At 44.0% G+C, this 24,402-nt stretch overlaps 1 protein-coding gene across 1 annotated transcript in view; it reads right to left on the bottom strand.

Moving 5' to 3' along the window:
- LOC311341540 (F-box only protein 40) overlaps window positions 1-20,983 on the bottom strand; it is a gene marked incomplete at its 5' end in the record, with an annotated part of 39,438 nt that extends 18,455 nt beyond the window's left edge. The window contains one exon of the mRNA XM_084466368.1: window positions 20,856-20,983. Within this exon, the coding sequence (XP_084322494.1) occupies window positions 20,856-20,983 (128 nt within the window). The remainder of the gene's footprint in view (window positions 1-20,855) is intronic.
- Window positions 20,984-24,402: the final 3,419 nt, after the last annotated feature.

A 24,402-nucleotide genomic window follows, 5' to 3' on the forward strand; every position in this document is an offset into this window, starting at 1 on the left:
ATATGGAGTAAGGGGCTCAGCGCTAAGCTCTGGAGCACGGTGTAGAACGGATTAGTGGATCGGCTGTCGACGGCAGCACCCGGGCCCTTTATACATCGCTTCTATTAATGGCTACACTGTGATGGCTGAGGACAGGAAAGATTTATTCTTTTCAATAAGGGGGTCCTCACACAATAGGAGGTGTACGCAGGGACCTTACTACACCATGAATCAAACGCAACACAGACACGGGCCCCGTCCATTAAAGTCATACAGATGTAGAAGGAGCTGTAACATGGAATAATGCTCACCCCCAGCAGGGCAGATCTCCAATCTGCTCTGTCTTTCTTGTAGGCAGGTTTTAATAACTGGTCACATGGCATAGCTAATGGCTGCAGCTTCTCTATGTTGTGGGGTTTACACCAAGCATGGGATCCTTTGATCTTTTCTTCTTTAAACCTTAATATTAGCATTATTTGCTTATGAGATGAAACTCAAAACAATCATGCCCTCCTTCATAAAAATGAGTTTATTTGTATTATTTTGATGAAATACTCACTTAGAGCTTGAGTATACGGCAAGGAATCAATCTAGAGGTATTATTTAATATGATATGCTTGTGGTAAACAACAATATGATAAGTGGTTGTATTTTATCTAATATACTCGATATCTCTTCTGTACCTGTTAGGATACTCTAGTGGTAGTACTTGGTCTGATATGACTCACATACTTAGGATATGAGTTATATACTCAGTATAACGATAAGATCGTTGCGTGGTCACATTTGCAGTCCATTTGCGGTGTGATGCTTGCCAAAAAGACCTCATTTTATCTCTCCCTGCCAACAGAAGCTAACACTCTATTTTCTGGTTCAGTGGACTGAAAGCGAGTGCTTCAATGCTGTTTGCCAATGTAATACAGAGCCGATTCTTATACAAACACAATTAAGAACTTATTTTGGTTCAGTTCCACATTCAATTTGAGCTCTGTTTGATTCTGATGAATAAGGGCTTGGTTTAGTTCTGTTGTGGTTTAAACGTAGGCTTGGTTTGGTTCTGTTGTGCATTCAATAAGAGCTCTCTTCAGTTTTGTTGTGCATTCAATTAGAACTGTTTATTTATTGTGTAATTAAACAGGCCCCTTTTTAGTTGTGTTGCGCATACAATTTGGTTTTGCTCTGTTGGTTCTGCTGTACGTTATATTGCCTCAGCCACACAGGGACGCCTCATTAATGTGTTCTGAAAAGGTAGCAGTCGTCGCACTGCCCCATAGGCTCCATCTGAGATAAGCCAAAACTAAAAGACACATAATTTCAAACATGATTCATTAGCCCTGGTGGCTAATAGCGAGCAGGCCCGCTATCTCATTTATGCCAAACACCCACGACATTATCACACCTTGCGAAGCACAGTGAAGGAAGAAGACAGAAATTGCAATAAAAAATGAAGAATAGAAACACATGGATTAGCAGTGTTCTCTCTATCTCCCTCTGTTCATCTACCACTCTCACATTCCCCCCCCGACCACAGACACGCATCCCACTCATCTGCACACATGATACAATCTCTAGAATAATGGGAATTTGATTTGGCCCTGGTACTCATGCACTTCTCCAGTCTGGGCTCTCATGCGCGTTGAGATCTGCGTGGCATGGCTCCTCCGGCCCCCCGCGGGTCCGCTTTGAAGCCCCCCGCAGTAGGAGGCAACATAGATACATTTATCGATCGCTGGGCACCACAAGTATCACTCCTGCTGTGTTGCCTTCCCTTCCTCTCCTGCTCTCCTTCCCTCTATTGCACCCTTCTTCACTCATCTACTTTCCTTTCTCTCCTCCTCTTCCTTCCATCTTTTTTATTCTCTTGTCTTTCCGTTTTGCACTTCCCTTTATCTCCCTATTTCTCTCTCCCTTTATATCTCTCCCCTCCTCCTCTTATAGTGCGATTTTGACAAATATTCCAGCAGAGCCAGGCTGAGAGCAACAAGTGAAAAAGAAAGAAATAAAAATTCTCTGTCAGAGTGGAGAAATGATCGTCATGGCAATGAGCTGTGTCCCTTCCTTTGCCATCAACCATGTGACGTGTTTACCTCCCCTGTCAGTGTGTTCATCGCTAGTTTGATGTGGTAATGCATTATTTTTGTACAATATATACATCTACAATGTTATATTATATAATGACACAGCCGGTTTGTGCTCCTCCTTATAAACCTCATGAGACCATCCAGATATTCATGTTTCTGTTTCTCTATAGATATCAGTCACGCCCTTGGGCAGTAGTGTTTTCAAAATATGGGCACAGCCTTACATTGTTCAAAAAACTTTGGCCGATCAGAGTGATACTTTTGCTCTCTTCACTCTTGCCGAATCTGGTTGGAAGTAAAGCAAAATGATACTCTGATCTGAGAAAAGCCTTCTGTGCAGATTTATGTTAGTAGTTTCAGTCTGATCCATTCCCTGCTGAACCAAGCAATTACTATGTTGAACAACTTCTACCACCCCTGTTAATTATTATTAGATTAGAAAATAAAGTATTTTTTTTCCTCTATTAATTCGTAAATGGGTCAACATAGTGCACATATATTAATTAATTGTTGCATATGATTTTTGCAGTTTTGCAGTTTCAGTCACTCAAAATAGACTCAGGTAAACAGTGTGTATACTTCCTATAAGATAGCCACCACTAACAGTCGTATCCTAGGTGCCTGAATTGTGTGCAGTCTGGGTTGGCAAAACAACATAATCAGCCCTATTACCGTGAAGTCACACAACAGACCTATTTGCGTTTCGACCCCAAACTCTGATGTAATGGCTCAATATTCTGCTCCCGGTTGAGACGTGAGTGGGTTGCATGGGGCTCTCTTTGACATATGGCCAATCTCAAGCCAAATGTTAGCATATAGATGCTTTCAAGGAGATGGGAAGACACAGATGATGTGAGGCATGGGGTAGGGTCTCTTCAGACCCCTCTGTTTCTGTTGGATCCAACCTGTAGAACTCTTCTTTTGAACTCAACTGTTGGTGGTACTCACCTGGTGTTAGTACTCGCCTGGTGTTAGTACTCACCTGGTCATTGAACTCACCTGTTGATGGAACTCAGCTGGTCATAGAACTCACCTGCTGGTAGAACTCAACTGGTAGAACTCAACTGGTCATAGAACTCACCTGGTAGTAGTACTCAACTGGTGTTAGTACTCACCTGGTCGTTGAACTCACCTGGTCGTAGTACTCACCTGTTGGTAATACTCACCTGTTGGTAGAACTCACCTGGTGAGTATTACCAACAGGTGAGTGTTGGTAATACTCACCTGTTGGTAGAACTCAACTGGTAATATAACTTACCTGTAGAACTATTTGTGTGTTTTGCTTGTCAATTGCATGTCAACTGTGGCCCCCATCGGCCTCCTAACCATCCCTGGAAGGAGGGATCCCTCACTCTGCGTTCCTTCTCAAGATTTCTTCCTCCTTGTGAGTTGGGGGGGGGGGGGTTAGGGCGGTGTCATGAATATATATGACCTGTTATACCCCTTGAGACTGTACCTGTGATTAAGGGCTATACAAATAAAATTGAATTGACTAGAACTCAACTGTTAGAACTCACCTGTAGAAGTCCCATGTTAATATAACTTACCTTGTAGCACTCACCTGTTAGTAAAACTCACCTGTAGAACTAAAACTCAACTGTTATAACTCACCTGGTGGACCTCACCTGGTTGAACTCACCTGACATTCCCCAACTCACACCAGTCACCAATTAAACCTTCCCTATAGAAATTCCCTGTTAGAACCCACCTGGTAAGAACATACCTGGTAAAACCCAGGTCTTGATCTCAAATCACACCGGTCACTTCTTAGAACTCACCTGGTAAATTTGTCCAATAAAATTCCGGAAGGTTATTACTGGCCGTTAACGTACCACAATATGCTCAACCACACCCATGGATCTCAAACCACAACGTATAATCATTTAAATGTGTCACTTCTTAAAGAAACTCAGGCCAGCTGCACCCGTCTGTGTGTGCACAATCAAGGGTACTCGAGATGGCGTTGAGCAGGCCGCAGGAAGGCAGCGTCAGACGGCAGTGCAGACGCTTCACTCATCCTTCTGTCACGTAATGGAGTACAGTGAGGAAGGATCGGTCTGCTGCTTTCAAGTCCTGGCCACGAGAGACGGAACAAGTGCTTGTGAAATGAACTCCCCGCCATTTGATAAATCATTCATGCAGACCGACCGATGCATTTAGCGGGAGAGCACTCTGTCTGCGGACCCCCCGCGGCTCTGCCTCGCTTGTTTAGTAGCATTCTTGGAGAGCTTAATTATTTTGTTTACAGCGGGTCCTCCTTAGAACCACGCAAAAAGCAAACATCTGGCCCACAGGGTGCATGGGTGTGTGTGTGTGGGGCGGTCCTCGTTCATGTCTAAAGTAATGCTGGGGAAAAGGGGAGGTGTGGGTGTACGAACACATCCGGCATTATAGAAGTAGGAAGGAAAGGAAAGAGATATTGATTCATGGCCTGCTGTCTCTTCTGTGCACTCATCTATCATCACTCCTTCCCTGAGCGCCCAGCTGCCTCCCCCAGAGAGAGAGAGAGGTAGGTAAAGAGAGATCGGTTTCCTCTGTGGGTAGCTAACCTTACACGCTCCGCACATCTGAGTAACAAGCTGGGATGCTCGGCTCGAGACAACAGCGCCGCTCCCCAGACCAAGTCATGCAGCATGCGGGCTGTCGCAGCCTGAGACATGCCGCGACAGGATATCAATAACCTCCACAGTGCTCTCCAAAGGTGGCCCAGGATGATAACTGCTGACATGGCTTCACAATGGCGGCCGCTCCCATTAGCATGGTTACCATTGTCATAATGTGAAGGCTAGAGTTTTTTTTGGTTTTTCTGCCTGCACCTAAAAAGGTTGATGTGATTGGATCTTTCGGTCGCCGTGGCTTTTATTTTGAAATAGTAGCCCGAAGCTGCGGGGAACAGAACAATGCCACTTCCAAAGAACAGGCTGACATTTTCCCACACAGATTTCTTTAGTACAAGCTGATCTGAGTCCTTGAAATAAGTGCCAGCTTCTCCATTATTCATAAAACAGAAGTGACAATTAGCTTATACCGGCGTGGTTTTGCCTCTTCCTATACTAGTTTGATGCTAATTAGCACCAGCCACACCGTAGGAGGCCAATAATATAATTGCTTGACTTTATCACTACAGTGCGAGCAAATTTACTTAATTTACTTAAAGGATGTTATTCTGTCAAATTCTAATAAACTCCTCCAAAGGCATACTGCTTTAACTGCTTGGTGCGTTTACTGAAAGAAACATATATTGTGTTATTCTTTCACTCTGGTTAAGAGAAATCAGAGAGATCTGAGATTACAAGAATATTCAAATCTTTGCTCTGTGCCAATCAATGTCCAAGAAGTTGGCACAGACTTAAGCGTCACTAAAACAATTTGATTTCCCTATATATAAAAAAGGGTAAAATTAGACTCTTTCCTTTGTTTCAGTGGCGTAACATCTTATACATGCCTGTAATCCCCTGGCGGTTCCCGGGTACTTGAGGTGGAATTGCCCTAAAGCGAGTTATCGATCAGGGCTGGAATGGGAGCGCTCAACCAATGCCATCCTCCCCCTATTACAGACCCCATCGGTGGGCCGCGGGTCTCCTGACCTTCAGACTCCCAGGGTAAACCTCCAGAAAGTTCTGTCTCCTCTCCAACAGCTCTATCAGCGCTCATCGACCAGCAAGATAATCCTGTCCTCTTCCTCCCCTGCCAGCACCGCAGAAAGCCGGCACCAATTTATTCAAAGGAGGGGGGGGATAGGAGTGAGTGATTTTGGTTTAGAGTCGTCTCTCGTGTCTCTGCTCCTATACCAGAGTGATAGAGACGACGTGGAGCCCCCACTCTTCATCTGAATGTCCCTCTGGTGGAATGGCACGGGCCTCCATGCTCAGTCACAATCATCTGGTTGGAAAACAAGTCGAATAAAAAACGAGGTGTATTCACACACAAGAATGCAATCACATGCTGTCAGCGGAGTGAATAGAGGAGCTACAATGCTTCCACCTCCTGGTTCCTTCGATGGGAGGGGGGAGAAGGGGGGGTGGGGGCTGATGTCTAGATGCTATTAAGCAACAAACATTTTTACAAGCAAACAAGCGTCGGGTTAAAACTACAACTCATGTTCCCGAAATTGGCCGAACAACATTGCATCTATATGTAGTGCTGTTGTGCATGTAGCAATATTAACTCAGTAAGACTTCCAGAGACTGGAGTCTAAAAGGCAATTTTTCCCATTACAATGCTTTCAAAGGAAATGCTCGAAGGCTAATCTTTCTGACTAATCCGAGAGACGACTGTGGAATGTGAATGAATGCTGTAGATGATGATTCTCTCTCTTTACCGTTATCCATCCTTCCTTCCTTACACACCTACTAGGGGTGTAACAATACTCTCATTCGTACCAAAATTTTTCAGTACGGGTCTAACGGTTCGATGCGCGTTTCATTTCGGTACGTACCAAAAAATGTCATGATGTTTTGTGTTGAGGACCACAATGGAAATAAGTCCTGGACTTGATTGTGTTTTTATCCTCAATTGTATTTTATGTATTTTCAGTGTTAGGCATTTGTTTGATACAATTTATTAAATCAAATCAAAATCCATTTGTTTAATAAAAAATAAAATAATAAAAACTGCTGTACCGAAAAACATACCGAACCGTGACTTAAAAACCGAGGTACGTACCGAATCGTGACTTTTGTGTATCGTTACACCCCTAATACCTATACCTACCTACCTTGCTTTAATTCCCCACCTAACTACCAGAAACTGTTTACCCAAGTGAGCTAAACTGTCTATCCCCCGCTCTCTTATTTTCTAATGCCTTAGAAGTGCTTGTGCATTCAACACATATTTCACTCCTTACCATGCCTGTAAGTAGGAATTCCACTCTCTGCCTTTCTCCTTAAGGTTTCTTACCTCTTGTTTTGGCAAGTACTTTTCCGTGCCCTTCAGAGGGCTTGGGGTTAGCTGGTGTCGTCAACACTTATTTTTACTTGAATTGACTTGACCTTCCAAGCAGTGAGCGGTTTCTGGTCCCATCTGCATTCTGCTAGTCTTAGCCCTGGGCCCTAAGAAGTCTACTGTGTGATATATATATATATACTGAACAACCCCTTATATTTGCCCAGCTACACTTAACCTAGCCTAACCAAAGGCGACATATCTTGAGAACTAGCTTGAAATACACTAGATGGAAATACTTTCAAATATACTTTCGACTTCCAGACAGCTCTTTGTCTGTGAGGTAATAGCTAGGAGGGGGTGTGGCTCTGGGGACCTGATTAGCAGGCAGGTGAGTTTGCAGCAGGCGTTGTCAATTTACAAATCACTGATCTCCCATGAAGAATCAATCCAACATTAGAGTCATTTGATTTTAGAGTCATGGTTGATTGTATTTGAACCGCAGCACCTCAGGCTGTCGACTCGGCATCAGTCTCGTCATTCACAATAAATAAAGGCCAGGCTTTTAGACAACTGCACATGTTTGAGTATATGTCTGAGGTTTTATTCACATGCATAGACTCACAATGCAAATGTTATTTCATGGTGAGTGCGTCCCTCTGTCTGAAGAAGAATGATCTTGTTACCTTTGTTGGGTGGCTTTCCCCAACAAAACCCCAGGCAGCAACTCACTATTGTCTTGCAGGACGCAGTTTACGGCGTGTGAAAACGGCGTGTGTGTGTGTGTGTGTGTGTGTGTGTGTGTGTGTGTGTGTGTGTGTGTGTGTGTGTGTGTGTGTGTGTGTGTGTGTGTGTGTGTGTGTGTGTGTGTGTGTGTGCGCGCGCACATTCTTCATTGGCTGATGTATTCCCATTGGATTACATCATGTAATATAAAGGGTAAGCCAACTCTCTAATTTTTGTGTTTAACAGCCACACAGAAATACACACGTGTGTCTCTCCGCGTGTATACTCTCCTTTTGGTGTGTGTGTGTGTGTGTGTGTGTGTGTGTGTGTGTGTGTGTGTGTGTGTGTGTGTGTGTGTGTGTGTGTGTGTGTGTGTGTGTGTGTGTGTGTGTGCGCACGCACGTCCTTCATGTACAATTTAGCCAGCCTCTGTAATAAATCCTGTTTTCACACACGTTGAGCGCTGAACCATTTCCTTCCCTCCTACAGTATGGGAGCGCTGTGGAACTCTTGTTAAAGTGTGTGTCGAGGGTTCCTTTGTGTGTTAATCTGCAGTCTGCAGGCTGGCTCCCACTGGGACCCCATGCAGAAACATGGGAACGTGTTGGTATGTTAGCACTCTTATAGGAACGGCTAGGAATGTCTTCCCTTTGTTAACTATTTGTCTACCAAGGGCCATGGGCAATTAGAAAGATGTTTGTGAAACCCAAGCTATTGTTATTTGCCATTTCACCTTCTTTAACCAAAATGTAAGATTGACGTTGGCATTATTGCCTTTTATCTAATATTATTATTATTATTATTATTATTATTATTAATAGCTAATGGTGCTCATGTTCGCAATGATGTTAAAGGCAATGGTGTTCATGTTAACAAAGGTATTAACTTATATATTATTTAATTCCCAAATCCCTATACCTGCATGCAATATATTTATATTTATTACTGCATTGACATTTTAATTAATGGTTTATTAATATACCATTTATTTGTGTGTATGTATGTATGTATATATATATATATATATATATATATATATATCAATGGTTGTTGACCTATCCTAGCTCCAAGCCTCGGTGCAGTGCATCCTGCCTCGTAGCTCACACTCATCTCCTCACCTTGCTCATCGCGTCTCCCCAGCTGACGCTGCCTCCTGCCTCCTAGCTCATCCCGAGCACCGCGTCTCCTAGCTCCTAGGTGACGAAGGGCATGTGTCTGCAACCCGCGCGCTCCAAATCTCCCGCCGCGGGCGCGACCTTCCCTCTCGCTCGCTGCTTAACCCAATCAATTACTGTTCAGAGCAGACGGCGAGGGGCCTGGGCGCCGGCCGCCGCGACCTTGTCAGCGACCCCCGAGGAGGCGCTGAGTAATTCCCTCTGAGACCCTCGAACACGGCCGGCCGTCCGTCCGCGCGGCGGCGGCGGAGGTAAAGCACAACACACACCGGCACCGCCGCGGTGCGCATTTTACGTGCCGCCCCTAGCACCAATAGGAAGCGTTGCGCTGCAGCGCCGTTGAGATTATGTTTTGAAAGCAGCAGATCAACCAACATAGTAGGCTATAGGCCTACAATAACTTTATACCAGTTGTTTTCTGACTACATATATGGCCCTGATGCCCATGATCCTCTGTTTGTGCTTACAATGAGTCACATTAATTCATAGTTACTTTATGTTATTATTTTAACTTTTTTTTAAATTTATATTGTTTCTTGTGCATCTGTTTCTGATTGTAGGCTATATATGTTTTGTACGGTGCCCTTGAGAGCCTTGAAAAGCGCCTTTAAATAAAATGTATTATAATTATTATTATTATTATGTAGGCTACTGTCGGGCACTTTGTTTACGGTTTAGTCACTTTATTTACTGTCATTGCTCATTCTTTTTGCATTGTGGAATTATTCATCTACTGCATCAACAATCCCTGTATGTACAGGACCTTGTATTAAGCCGGGTTGTACAAAACAGCTTTAAAAAAAGCGCCTTTTCAGGGGAGGCAACGCCATGCAATAGGACAGTGGCGTGAAGGACCGTGGGGCGCCACGCTGGTGTGGAGCAGTACGTAGGAAATAATGGGGGCGATTGGTTTGATGCGCACTGTTCGCCGCCGTTGTATTTGGGGCGCCCCCTAAAGTTATGGTAGCCTACCATATATGGGCAGTGGTGGTTTTAGGCACGGGCGAAGCGGGCAGCCGCTGGGGCGGCATTACAGGGGGGGCGGCACGAGCACACAAGAAAAAAAATGATCCCCCCCCCCCCGTCAATAACTCCGCCAGCCCGTAATCGCGCGTCCCACCCCCGCGCCCCCGTCAACAACTTTGGGGGGGGGGGGGACTGGGTCTCGCCCGGGGCGCAATTCAATGTAGAACCGCTACTGTATATGGGCCTGATGCCCATGATCCTCTGTTTGTGCTTACAATGATAGTCACTTTAATTCATAGTCACTTTATGTACTGTCGGGCACTTTGTTTTCAGTTTAGTCACTTTATTTACTGTCATTGCTCATTCTTTTTGCATTGTGGAATTATTCATCTACTGCCTCAACAATCTCCATATGTAAAGGACCTTGTATCAAGCCGGGATGTATAAAACTTTTAAAAAGTGCTTTTTCAAGAAGAATAAGTCCCGCCTCCGAGGCTCTGGTTCCCTCGATCAAACGTCTATGGGAAATAACATGGGGTTTTTGAATGATTGTACATAACAAACTCTGTAGGTGGCGAAGAAGTAAAAGCTGCGTCACGTTTTGAACTACACACTTTTTCCATCTAGTTTTGACTGGGTTTTTGGATTGTCGGTGCCGTTGAAGTAAACAATTATTAATTTTACTTTAACGGCACCGATTCATTCATCAATTCATAACCAGCTGTCATTTATACCGGGGCGATGGGTACTGACAGCTACCCCCCCCCCCCTCCCCCACACACACACTCAGAATTCTTTATGTGTATTGTAACGACTGCCTTGGGGCTTAACACAAAATTGTCAATTTCCTCCGCCTTAGCTGTCAAGAGCTGTAATCCACAAGGAAAATGCATAGAAAGGATCATGTATTTAAATTGTACTAACATAAAACGGTATGAACGCAACTACTTCAAATCACAGCACTAAAGCAAGAACCTGCATATTGTTTGCTGAGATGGGAGTGGCCACCATGCCAACTGGTCCACTCTCACCGCCCCTTGACACACACACACACACACACACACACACACACACACACACACACACACACACACACACACACACATCTGATAACCCATCATCCAATTAGTCCTCACAGAACGTTAGGCAAACCAGGGAAAGAACAGGACTGAGGGAATAAATTGGTACCGACCAACAAAACACAAGCCCACAAACTGCTGTGGCTGGTGACCACGAGTGGTGATAAAGAGATGGATGTAGCATCTGTGACATCACCCATTGGCTAACAAGCGACAGTGTTGAGGTTGTAGATTTGTCTTCTATGGAGTGTCCCCATTCTTGGGTCTCTTTGCCACCAGCTGCGGAATGATCCATATTTGTCATATTGAGAACAGGACTTCAATGCTCGCCCCCACACCACTCTATGGCTCAGTCATTAATATTCAACCCTTACTATCCTTTTACTTAAATGTAATCGTCAACCATGGAAAATGCATAATACGAGAAGATGGACTAGCCATGGAGATTCTAACTGAACGACAAAAAACTAGCTTGTGTTTCAAGAATTAAATTACTATTTGTTACCGCTGACTTGGAATGATGACTGTTCCTTCTGCAAACCACTGCAAGCCCCCCTAAAGGCCGCTAGCGGTACTCCATGCTAGTCTCTTCCACATGAGCATCACAAAAAGACTGTAATGGCTGCAGCTCGGAGTTTAACTGCAATGTGTCTCAAACCGAACCAAAGAGAGGAGAAAAGCAGAGGGAAGCAGCACTATTGTTGTAGAGAGACTCATCTCTGTAACTCCGCCATGGGAGATCCAAACGTTTCGGAGTGCAGACTGCACACTGCGCTGTCTCAACCTGTTCTTGTGAACACATCAAAAGCTGCCCCGTACAGTCTGTAGTCACATGTCGTGGGCAGGGACTTCTGAAAGCCGACGCAAGTGTTTAACGCAAGAGGAATTCCGCCTGGCTGTTGTTTTTATCACACATAGCACAATACATTTCCTCAAAACTTTTGAAAGTGGAATACCTTTCAGCCCTCTGAGTAAGAGAGAAATGCTAGCAAGTAGTGTTGCTTTCGTCAACGAAAATGATGACTAAATATTGTTGTCAACAAACCTTTATCACGTGAGGAAAACAAGACGAGACGCAACGAAAATGCTGGTCATGTGACGATAACGATAATTAAATATATAATGCAATATTGCTGACGAATAAAAACAAGACTAAATGTGGTTTACAAAATAAAAAATATGCTAAAATGTGTCTTCATTTTCATTGACCAAAACAAGGCAAGACGAAATGTTACAACGTTGTTTAGTCTCGTTTAGTCGCTGGGCAACGTCACTTCCTCAATCCCCACTCGCGGGGATTTAGAGTCAGAAGATGCAGCTGCGGTGGGTTCATAGATATATATACTAACTAGATATCACCTGAGCTGCGCTGTTCAGTGGAACATGTACGTCAATGCCGCCACCATCTTGCCGCAGGGTAACCACCCACCTGAATGAATGAATGTCGATGGGACAGAAGTCCTTTCCCAGTCTAAATCACTCTAAATCAAAATCGGGGCAAACGTGTGTTTGTGGTAATGCTAGTAAAAAATAAATTTAAAATACTGCCCCATCGACGTTCATTCATTCAAGTGGGTGGTTACCCTGCGGCAAGATGGCGGCATTGTTGACGCATGCTTAGATGCCGAATGCGATATCTAGTGAGTATATATATCTATGCGGTGGGTTAATGTCAATTTAAGAAAAAAAAGTTAAACAGAGAAAGACTGTCAGACTGTCATGTGATGCTATTTTATGTATTTATTTTATTTAAATGTATGTGTGTACTTCTAGCATATTTGGTTGGTAAAATAAATATGTTGTAAATTCAAATCAGAGCATCTTCTGTGTATGGAATGGATGTATTCTTGAGTCTATAAGGTAACAATAATATAATAATGAGATAACCTTGTTTGAATTGTAAAATGGGTTTGGCTAAATACAATCTTTGACTAAAACTAGACTAAAATATCATCAGTTTTCATCGACTAAAACTAGACAAAAATAGTCATGGACAATTCTGACTAAAATAAGACTAAAATGCTCAGACTTTTAGTCGACTGAAACTTGACACGACTAAAAGGATTATGAATGTGACAAACTAATAAAAACTAAAATGATAGCTTCACATAAAGACTAGACTAAAACTAAAAGTAAAACAGGCCGCCTAAAACAACGTTACTAGCAAGTGGAGTTAATTTGATGTGTGCTTCTTTAGGAGGAGGGGGGGAAGAAAAAAACTGAAACCAGATGGTTGGAAGAGGGCTGAACTGGTACCACTTCATCACTGTCAGAACCCATTCCTGCGCTTGGAACTTTAAACACGATGTGAAGCAGCGTTGGGAGGTGATCTGTATTCCGTTTGTGGCTCCTCAAGCAGAGTAGGGCGGCAGAACCAAACGAGACGTGATTCGATCACGCAGGACTTTCAGTCATAAAAATGTAACCACCACTGTTTACTTTCAAAGTTGATCCATTCTCATCCGTGCTGTGATTGGCTTGATAGTCGGGCCCCTGACGCCCCTCTCAGAATCTGTGAATCAAACCCCGGGAAGTGGTTTTGAGGAAATGCAACTTTGATTGGATTCGAATGAAGTATATGTAAAACACTGATGTGTTTACTGAACGTTTTTTAGTAGCGTTTTTCATTTCTTTAAAAAGTGCAATTATGAGTCTAGCGAAAATAGATAACATTTCTCCTCAAAATACCTGTCATAACAAAAAATGCTAGAAAGGTTGACACCGCTGTAGGTTAATGAACATTTGTGTGTCGTCTTGGATGACTCTTCTTTGAATTTTTCGCAGATTGATCGCATTAATAGCAAACACAATGTCCACGGGACATTTAACGTCACATTTATAATGTCAGCTACTAGGGAATGGGGACATCCAGGATGTTGATGGTTTGATACGCTTATATCTTAGTACATCCATTGGCTTTACGTAGGAGAACCCGCTGTATCGTCGACTCCTTCCAGACCATTAGTGACAGATTCGATGACGCCTAAATAAAAGCATAACTCAATTTCAGAAAATAAAAAAACTGAAAATAAATAGGCGCTGAAATCCCCCCTAAACAAGTCTAATATAGCTGTCTCTTTCTCATTTGTGAATGTTGGAGCTCTTCCAACTACATCTTCAGTATATATAGGCTACACATTTCATGTAAGACACAAAATAATATCACTGTATACTAGCTATCTCAGCAGTATACTCTTCACACTGAGCACATGTGTTCACATACAAAACACACTAGAGGTCAACTTTGGTCTCATTCAATATGCTTGACATGCTATGACAGATAAGTGAACATTTTGCCAGTTGAGTTTGAGCAGGTGTTGCCTGAGTGAGACTAATTGGTGATTAGAGTTTGCTATTTGAAGGCCAGTGTTTTCCACGTGAACAAGCAGGGCTTAATTATGAAAGTTGTGCTAAATCATGAGATTCTGTGTAGAGTTGTGCAAAAATGGCATTTAGAAGGGCTGTTTGAGTGAAAACAAAGGAATTGTGCTGATAGTTTTGCAAAACTATTCTTCGTTGTTGACATATGAGCTGCAGGTTTTCACCAATGTGGGCATAGTGCCAGTATTAGTGTGTAAACAATTGAGAAAAGCTGTAATACCCCTGAAGTTTCTACAATGCTCAGACGGCTCAGGGAATAGAATCCCCTTGGATACCTGTAGCATATCATAGCCTAGCTTAACCTAGCTTAGCCGTAGCGCTATCCCAGAGCGATGCGGTCAGCTCGAGATCTGCCAGTATGCGACGATAATGCTGATGCAGCTAAGAGACGTGGGTCGGGGGTCCCGAAGTTGATCTGGGGGGACTGTGGCCTGAAAGTCACCCTGGATGAGTGTCGCCATGGGAGGGGGGGGGGGGGACCGTGGCGACAAGGCTGTAATTAAAGTGTCTGAGAGTTCACCAGAGTATTAATGCGGAGAGAGAGAGAGAGAGAGAGAGAGAGAGAGAGAGAGAGAGAGAGAGAGAGAGAGAGAGAGAGAGAGAGAGAGAGAGAGAGAGAGAGAGAGAGAGAGAGAGAGAGAGAGAGAGAGAGAGAGAGGCAGGCAAACTAAACTATATAATACCATGCTATATTATACACTACTATATACCAAAGTATACCATACCGGTAGTTTGGTATTGTGCTGGTATTAGTAATGTAAAGAGTATTATGCAGGTATTAGTATTAGCAGAGAGAATGGTAGTATTTGTAGTATGATATATGATGGTCTACAACTGCTGACCAGTTGTAGACTAGTATAACCAGTAGTGGCAAAAGTAGCAGTAGTATAAATGTGTATTATGCAGTGTTCGACTCGTTCTGTACTGACCTGTTTTAGACTAGTATTAGTAGTAGTAGTACTGGTATTAGAACTAATGTAAATGCTTCAGCGTGCAGCTCGCTCTGTGATGACCTGTTTTAGATTCATGCCTGTCCTCAGGGGGCTGGCCTGTACACATCTAACATCTGGCTACTTTGGGAGTGGGGGGTGCTCAAGGGCACCTCTAAAGAGTCTCTCTCAGGGTGGAGGAATTTCAACTTGCAACTCTCCCAGTCTCCTAGTTGGGCTGTCGGTATTCCCTGTCAGACATAATGGTATGAGGCAGCTTTTTAAACCCACTTTTTTTTGCCACTCGTGGCATATAGGCTATAACTATTAGAGTATAATTACATTCACAAAAGACTCAATTTTAAACGGAGGCTCCGTGTGTGAATACGGTGTGTGTGTGTCTGTGCGTGTGAGTGTGTGTGTGAGTGTGTGTGAGTGGGACTCAGACGGCTGCTTGTGTATGCATGAAATTCTGCCTCCAGAGCAGCCTATTACCTCCCTGTGTCCTGCTTAAGCGCTGCGAGGGTGAAGTGTTGGCGTCTATCAGATTATACGTTTCCAAAAGCCTCCATACACTGCCCTGCCTGAGGGGAACTCTCATACGGAATTGACTGGATGTTTCAATTGAGTCACTTTCCGATGTAAAATTGGCAAACGGCAAATAGATTCTCAGCAAGAGAGAATGTCAAATTAATATGAAAATTGTGGTGCATGGATACCGGTTGCCCGGATTTTTGTTTAACATGTTGTTGGTAAGAGAAAGGGAAACAACTGTTGCTTGTTTGCGTATGACAATGCTACAATACATGTATATGACATGCAGTGTCTGAGCTTCTGTGTCCTTACTAACTGCCATCCGCTGACTGCAAACTGATCTTTAGTTTCTATGGAAATGGACAGTAGGCCATTAAATAGTTGAGCTGACTTCTGTATAGATTTGCAACTCAGTAAGAAATGCAGAATTGGAAAAAGACAGCGTTCAATATGATGGATTGAAATTGACAACAGTTTCCATGCTCTCCCATCTCTTTAATGAATGCCTGCACACACACACACGCACGCACGCACGCACACACACAAAGGACACATACGTTCACACACACACACACGCAAAGATACAGAAACACGAAAACACAAGCTACCGTGGATGTAGCCTCAAGCATAGTGTGTCTCTGTGCCAGAACTTAGCATCTCCTCATCTCCTCCTCATTATTGCCAAATCAATGTTTATCTTAATAGCTTTAAGAGTACCTCAGTGTGACAATTAAACCAAACTTAATCAAGTCCTGCAAATGAAACATCAAATTGAATAAAGAAAATATGTGAGTGTTTCATTACCGTCACTGCTTGCCACAGCTTGAAACATAAAATGTACTGATTAATGAAGCTCTGTTGTTCTTGTCTGAAGAATTACCAATTGTGAGCATATGTAGAGGTAAAATGTTAAGGCTTAAATATTATTTTACACAGAATCATCGCTGTAGGTACGCCATGGGCATCGAGGTCACTCAAGACTTCGGTCATTTCTTACAGCTCTCAAAACATGTATTTCCCGCTATGTGTTGGTTTACACTAGCACACTAGCGGAGTTAACGTTTTAGCAGGATTCTTAGCACAGCCTGAATCACAAGAGGAGAACCATTGAAGGAAATTTAAACCCTGAACCAACCTATCGATGATCAAAAGTGATGTAGTGGTCGGCATAATAGTGAGCTGGTCCTAATCTCAATTTAAATGCACAACTTTTTTAAATCGTAAGATTGCATGTGTACATGGTTACAGGTAGTTTTTATGTAACATGTGCCAGAAGTCAGACATGCATTTCTTAATTGTTGAAAGTGGGCACGGACAGGCTCAAGCAAGGGTGTTTGAATGTACTTCAGGACCAGCACCCACATAGAGCCCCACAGTGTGCTTATTGGGGGACTTAAACGCAGAAGCATAACTTGGCCTTAAGTCGACAGAACATAACCTGACCACAGATGGCTCTGGTCACCTTCTCCCGTCTCCAGGGGCGAATGAGGACACAACAACTACACAGCACTGACCCACCCTGTACAAATACTCCCTGGTCTTTACACACACACACGCACGCACGCACACACACGCGCACGTGCGCGCCATACTAACGTTCTAACTTCCCTTCTTCCTGTGAAGTTTGGACGTGCGCAAGGTTTGTTTCCAACCCATCCGTCACTGTCACCTCCTAATGACTTCTTCATTAGCCTCCTCAAAACACACATCCCATAATAAGACTGGATGAAAGCCGGTTCGGACACACACGCACACACATACACGTACAATCTGCAGTTCTGCAGGAATTATAGACATTATTAATCAATTTAAATCAATTTTACCCGGAGTGGAACAGATCCCAGATGCAAGATAAGTTAATGGATGTGGTGTGCGTGTGTGTCTGTGTATGTGTGCAGGACTCTGTGTCCTGTCCTGTGTGTGTGTGTGTGTGTGTGTGTGTGTGTGTGTGTGTGTGTGTGTGTGTGTGTGTGTGTGTGTGTGTGTGTGTGTGTGTGTGTGTGTGTGTGTGTGTGTGTGTGTGTGTGTGCATGCTAGCATAGTGTTTTTCTGCCTACCTGTTGTGCGTGGGCGAGGGGGGTTAGCGAGTTGCTAATTAAATGCTAATGATTACAGGCAGACAGATATGGGAGATGGATGGCTTCGCTAATAGAAAGCTAACTGGATATTGAATAGCTAGTTTGATAGCTATTAGCAAAGTAGCTACTTACAGTAGCTTGGCAGATAGCAATATAGAAGAATAAGCTACATAAGGGAGGAGAGATACAGTAGATGTACAGGCAAATAGATTGATCAATCCATCCATCATTGATATAGACAGACGATGATAGATAGAAATAGTGATGTAGACGGCAGATAGATAGTAAGACAGCTAAAGATACAAATAGACAGAGAGACATATAAATAGATAGATATAAACATAGACAGATAGCTAGACAGATAAATAGATTGTTCCTAGATAGACAGATAGACAAATGGGTGAATAGACAGACAAATATATCATTCCTAGATAGACAGACAGGTAGATAAATAGACAGACAAATAGATTGTTCCTACGCAGGCAGACAGACAGACAGATATATAGGTAGAATAGACGGGGAGACAGAGACAGGGTTGACTCATATTTCTGACGCTAAGTGGATCTTCACAGGAAGTTAAACATGCAGTGATGGACGCCACAGGAAGCCGCTGCCAGGCACTGTTTGATGTTGGGTGAGATCTAAGCAGAGATATTTCTGTGATCAAGGGGTCCTACCGCCCCCCCCCCCCCCCCAACGGCCCCCCGGGGCTAGCGAGTGAGAACATGTGTCCAGCTGTTGGCCCCTATGTCGTCAGACTCTGAAGTCATGCCCAGAGTGGGCTTGGCCAAGATGCCCCCCCCCCCCCCTTCCTGGGTTACTGGCTGTCAGGAGTATGAGACGTAGCACCCTGCAGCACCCATGGGTTTTGGGAATTGACTCATCTCAGATCTCACAAGCTTTCACATCCCTTTCTGATCATTCTGTTTTTCCATTTATAATTTCTTTGCATTAATTTGTACATATGTATTTGTATTCATTTGTACATATGTATTTGTATTAATGTTTTACTGTTATTTACACCATTCATCTATTTTATACAATAACTGTCCTGTACTCTGCTGTGACACCCAGAGTTTCTGTCTGTTAATGAAGTAACTTTTTTTCATTTTATTAAACCAATTAGAGCAGATTATGATTAGATGATGGCCCTTTCAGTGTGAATTATACTCCATGTGACAAGGACGGATGGCTCCATCCTCTAAATAATTGCCCAAAGGTATACAAATACACATAATTAAATGGTTTGTGCAGTGACCCAGCAATCGTATTGGCAAACCAACAATCTCATCCAAAAGCCCTTTGCATGAATATTAAACAAACTAAATGTGATTTCAGAAGCCCGTCTACTTCAGTGGTCTTTGTAAATGTCCAAGACTTCCCAGCCATCAAGGATAAAAATCAGGCTGCGGTCAGAGTATTTGTTTTGCTCTGGCCTCTTCAGTGTGTGTGTGTATGTGTGTGTGTGTTTTTTTTGTGTGTGTAACACTGAAATATAGATATCTACTTCCCTCGTGGGGTTCGGGTCCCCGGCACGCCGACACTTAGAACAAAAGCAATCTTGCAAAAAGAAAGGGAACCAGGCCGGTCGGAACTGGCGGACTGATGCACTCCCGGCCCTGGGAAACAAGCAAACAAAAAAGACAATAAGAAGTTAAATGACTTTTGCCTCTCACTTTCAGCACAGACTTGTGTCCTTGTCAGTTGCTCTCTTGTTAGTGAATTCCAGTTGCTCTCCAGCGAGTAATATGTGTGTGTGTGTCTGTTACCCAGAAATATCCTTACAAAATACAAAAAAAATAAAAAGTTTCAAAGAACAAGGACTTGTGTCTGCTATACTTTTTGCCGTCCGCATAACCCTGATTCCACTCATCTGCCGTTCATCACTTCAGCGGAACCATACGGGTCGCGGTGGGTGCAGCAGCATACCCTCTCTTTAGCGACACAGTGATTACACCACATGTGGCTAATCCTGCGCTGAATCAATCACCGTGCGGGTGATCAAGGTGGAGGGTGGTCGGATGTGTTGCGTGCCCGTCCTTATTATGCTGAAGTAGAGAGCAGAGCCCCCTGGGGAGCAGGGACCAGATGGAGATAAGGTGCCTGTCACCACCGACGGTACTGCTAATGAATTACTTCGGCAACAAATTGGGAGACCACATGTAGGGGGTGGGGGACGGGGGGGGGATGGGGAGAGTCACCCCCACACATACAGACGGAACGGTAGTGCTTTGCTAGCACCCCCCCACCCACACACACACACACACACTCACACACTGAATGGGAAGCATTTTATTTTTAGCATCGTCACTGTATTTGTTGAGAACACACACGTCCAATTTGAATATCTCCATCTATCGCTATGTAATATATGTGTAATATACTGTAATACACATGTATGTAATACACACCTGGTATATAGGTGGACATGGTTACACGGTCACACGGTCAGGTGTATTTATCTACACTGTACTTATTTAGAGTTAGATGAACAAAGAACATTAGAGAGTGTTAGAGAGAACATGAGAGAGGGAGAACATGTGGTGGATGTCGGGTAAATGTCCTGTATCTGCCAATGACAGCCCGTCCCCGGGTCATTAGGGGAGGAAGGCCGGGAGGACTGCTTGGAAATACTTAATCCAAAACAGAAGGCCACACAAAATGACTACCAAAGGGTATCTGAATGAGACGCCTGACTCTGTATTAAATGGGATATAATAAAACACAAAACATAAAAGACGGACCTTTCCAATTACAGAGCCCTACCACTGTCCTCCTACCAACCCTTTGCTATGACCAGACCAGCTATTCCTGTATCCCACTGATTTGTTATGACATTACTCTAATGGTATTTCTCTGGTGACAGTCATTGCTGGGGGATGTGATTACGTGTGGTAATTATGATTGTTATTTCCAATCACCGCATGGCGGTGGTGGGCAGTAGCGTGTTGTTTGAGCTGGGCAGAGAAGCAACAGCAATAGTGGGGCCACGGTAGATTCCAGTCTGCGCAGCGGGCAGAGCTGTTGGTCCTTTCGTCCACACCTGAAGCCCAGCACCAGGTCTTTCAGCGGGAGCAGCAGCAGTGGAGGCTTATTCTCTGCTCCAGCGCCCTGCGTCCCGTCAGCGGAGGCACACAACCTCCTGTGGTGGTCGCCCAGACAACCGGACATAAAGAGCAGCGAGGAGAAAACCAAACAAGCAGAATGGGTTTTTGGCACTTTGGGTTTGGTTGTGACTTTGTTCTGAGCACAATCGCCCAACCGCAATATGCTTCCACTTTTACACAAATAAGAGTCCCCTCCAAATGTGTTTTTGCAGCTTGTGTGTTGTGACATTGTACGACAGCGTGAGACGTCTACAGGCCGGGCTGACCTTTGCTTGTAGAAGTATTCCTAGATGTTGTTGATTTTTTTTGTCGATTTTTTTGTACTCTGAGATAATTGAATGTTAAATCTAGCGCAAAGTAGGGTGAAGATAATCTATTCAGTTCCCCAGAATCCCCAGAGTTTGACTTTAAAATCTTGGAGAGAATTTTTTCTTTTCTATGCTGAGCTTTAACTTTACCTGGAACACATCCATAAAAGACACACAAGTTAGAGATTTTTTTTGTATTTACTAAAAACAATTCCAACTATGTTTTTCTAAAGAGGTTCATGCGTTTGAGTATTGTACCTGGAATGCATTGAAATTAGAGTCAAAAGCTTTACCGAAATAGAAGTTGGAGCAAGACGTGTGTGAAGTCTTGTTAGGCGATTGGAAAGCAGTGTAGCAAAGAGGGACTCTTGAAGCATGTAATGAAGATAAATTAAGTTTTTTTGAGTTGAGTTATTTTCCTATTGGACCGGACCCCGTTCCACTGCCATTTTTTTGGGCTATTCTGGGAAGACGGTATTCAGTAGGCTGGATCTGAGACGCACACATGTCCCCAGATGTCACAAAGATGGTGGTGTCACTGGTTGCACACACCAACACAACATTACACTCTCAAACACACACACACACACACACACACACACACACACACACACACACACACACACACACAAACTCTCCAACACATAAACAAACAGACACACACTACACAACACAATCTCACAAACACAGCACCCACGAAGCCCATCGCACATTGGAAGACTTCTGAATGGTGTGATTGTTCAGAGATGGTTGAATGCCATGCTGGTAATAATGATTTGGCCCGTACCTCAGCCTCAATGCCAACTGTTGTGTAAGGACCCCGAGCGCTAGCTGTCTTTCTTGGGTTTGCTGTTGATTAAGCACTACCCCTTTGGAAAGTGACTCAATTTGCATCAATATCACCCCCCAGAAGAATGAGGCGAACAACCTGTTTACACTGTTACGCATGGTTAAGGGCTTTGCTGTTTTCAAGAGGCTAAATGCAAATGTTCCTATGAACTCAGAAATAATAATAAGGCTGAAAAGGGTTGCAAAATGCTAGTGACAGGTGGTGGGCTGGTGACAACCTTATGGCTGTGAACCGTACAGCTTACGAGACCTAGACCGCACCATCACCAAGTCTATTGGAAGGCTTGTATTTCAATGTCATTTTAATTAGGTACATTAGAAAGTAATGTGTCTGGCTGTAGGTGAGGCTTCATCTTGAATTATACTGTTGCGCGGCCACCGTTGGTCTCGACACCGGTGACTCGTTTATGGTTCTGTGTCTCATTCTGGTCTGCTATATAAAGTGCCAAAAATGCCAGTCAGATATTTTATAAGGTGAAACTAAGGTTGCATAAAAAAATGAACATATATGTAAGCCTCCTCCACAAGTCTATCATCCTGTTGCCTTGACATGTCGTTTCTATACATTTCTGGAGAGGCAGGCCGTGTGGGTGGGTGGGCCGTGGGTGTAGACACCTATAGGCCTATATAGGGTGTCTACCAAACAAGGCATTTTAGCCTTGGGGGCCTGAAACCCATGGGGACAATAGGTGAGAACATGCCAATGTATCCTTGTAGCTCGACATAACCTTCATGTCATGTTTTCCCTCAGTGAAAGTTTTGGCAGCGGCCAGGCTTGGATCCTGATATAATGAAATTCATCAGGGTCTCTTAGCGTTCCTCTGCGTAGCGCTGCTCTGCTCTGTGTAGTGCGTCTCTACGTAGTGCTGCTCTGTGTAGCGTTGCTCTATGTATTTTAACTAATTTCTCCTACGGGGGGATTAATAAAGTTGTATGGTATGGTATCGTATGTAGCGCTGCTCTATGTAGCGCTGCTCTGCGTAGCGCAACACATCACTGCATAGCGCTGTTCTGAGTGTAGCGTTCTGCGTGTAGCACTCTGCGTGGCACTGCTCTGCGTGTAGCGTTCTGCGCGTAGTGCTTTGTGCGTAGCATTCTGCGTAGCGCTGCTCTGCGTGTAGCGCTCCGCGTAGCATTCTGCCCTGCGCTCTGCGTTTAGCGCTTTGCATGTAGCCCCTGTGTGTAGCGCTCTGCCTTCTTCTACGTCACGCTTGTACCTCACATTAAAAGGTTCTCTAACAGCCTCCTGACACGGCGATTAGGAACAAAGCCCCCCGTTAGATAGGCCGCTACGCTGCCATCATTTGATAAATATATCTGTGTACCATGTGTGTGGGTATGTGTGTAAACAGTACTGGAGAATCACGGCCTGCCAATGAGGCTTGAATTCAAAACACACCCTTGAACTACAAAGATAATTGAAGCTGAAACTCATCTGAGACCAAGCCATGACTCACCCCCCACCACCCTTTTCACTTTCGGAAGTTAACCACATCTCCCCACTCCACTCCACCGTGGAGAGGGGGGGTGGGGGGGCAGGAGTGCTGGGCCACACAGCAGCAGGAACAGCACAGCGTTTGAGACGACATCAACCGCCCTGCCCCGTCTCCCTTCTCCATTATACCGTTTTACAACGCAAATCACAACATGTTCTCAAATTCGATCGATTCCCACCAGGGCGGATTAGAAAGGGGAGCTTTGAAGGCTGCTCCTGCAGAATGCTGGACGTCTGAGCGGAGATAAGGACCAGCAGTCTGCCGCGGATCAATGGGAGTGGAGGAGCCCTCAGACATGGGCTACTGTTTAATTAATGATGGGGGGTTGGAGATAAGCTGTTAGCCCCCGTATTGCCGTTCAAACACTCAAAGCAGAGGGTGGGAATATGAGCTATGTAATTGATATGTGGAACAAGGGGCCAACTAAGCGATATTCCCTAGACCAGTGCCATTACAGTCGAGTGAAATTGGACCTCTGTGCCACTGCATGACCCAGGCGGGGGTGCTTTCTCATTTCACCTTAAAGAGGCATGATGTAACTCTGCACACTAGCGGCCTCTCATGGCCAGAGAGCAGCACATGAGAGAACTGGATCCACAATAGCAACAATGTCTTACAGACATTTTATAGTGGTTCCTTTTTATTTGTTATTTTACTAATAAAAAAAAGGTAAAATTGGTTGTCCCCTTCACTCAATATTAGTTTTGAAGTCACCTCCTCTCATTGTATTTTCTTGCCATTGGTCGGCTCAGACAACATTTAATGAGAGCATGGTTCCCTGGATCCATCGAGTCTTGGATGGATTGCTTATATCCGGCAAACATTTATTA

Source organism: Micromesistius poutassou (assembly GCF_964030765.1).
Source record: "Micromesistius poutassou genome assembly, chromosome: 4".
Classification (NCBI taxonomy): Eukaryota; Metazoa; Chordata; class Actinopteri; order Gadiformes; family Gadidae; genus Micromesistius; species Micromesistius poutassou.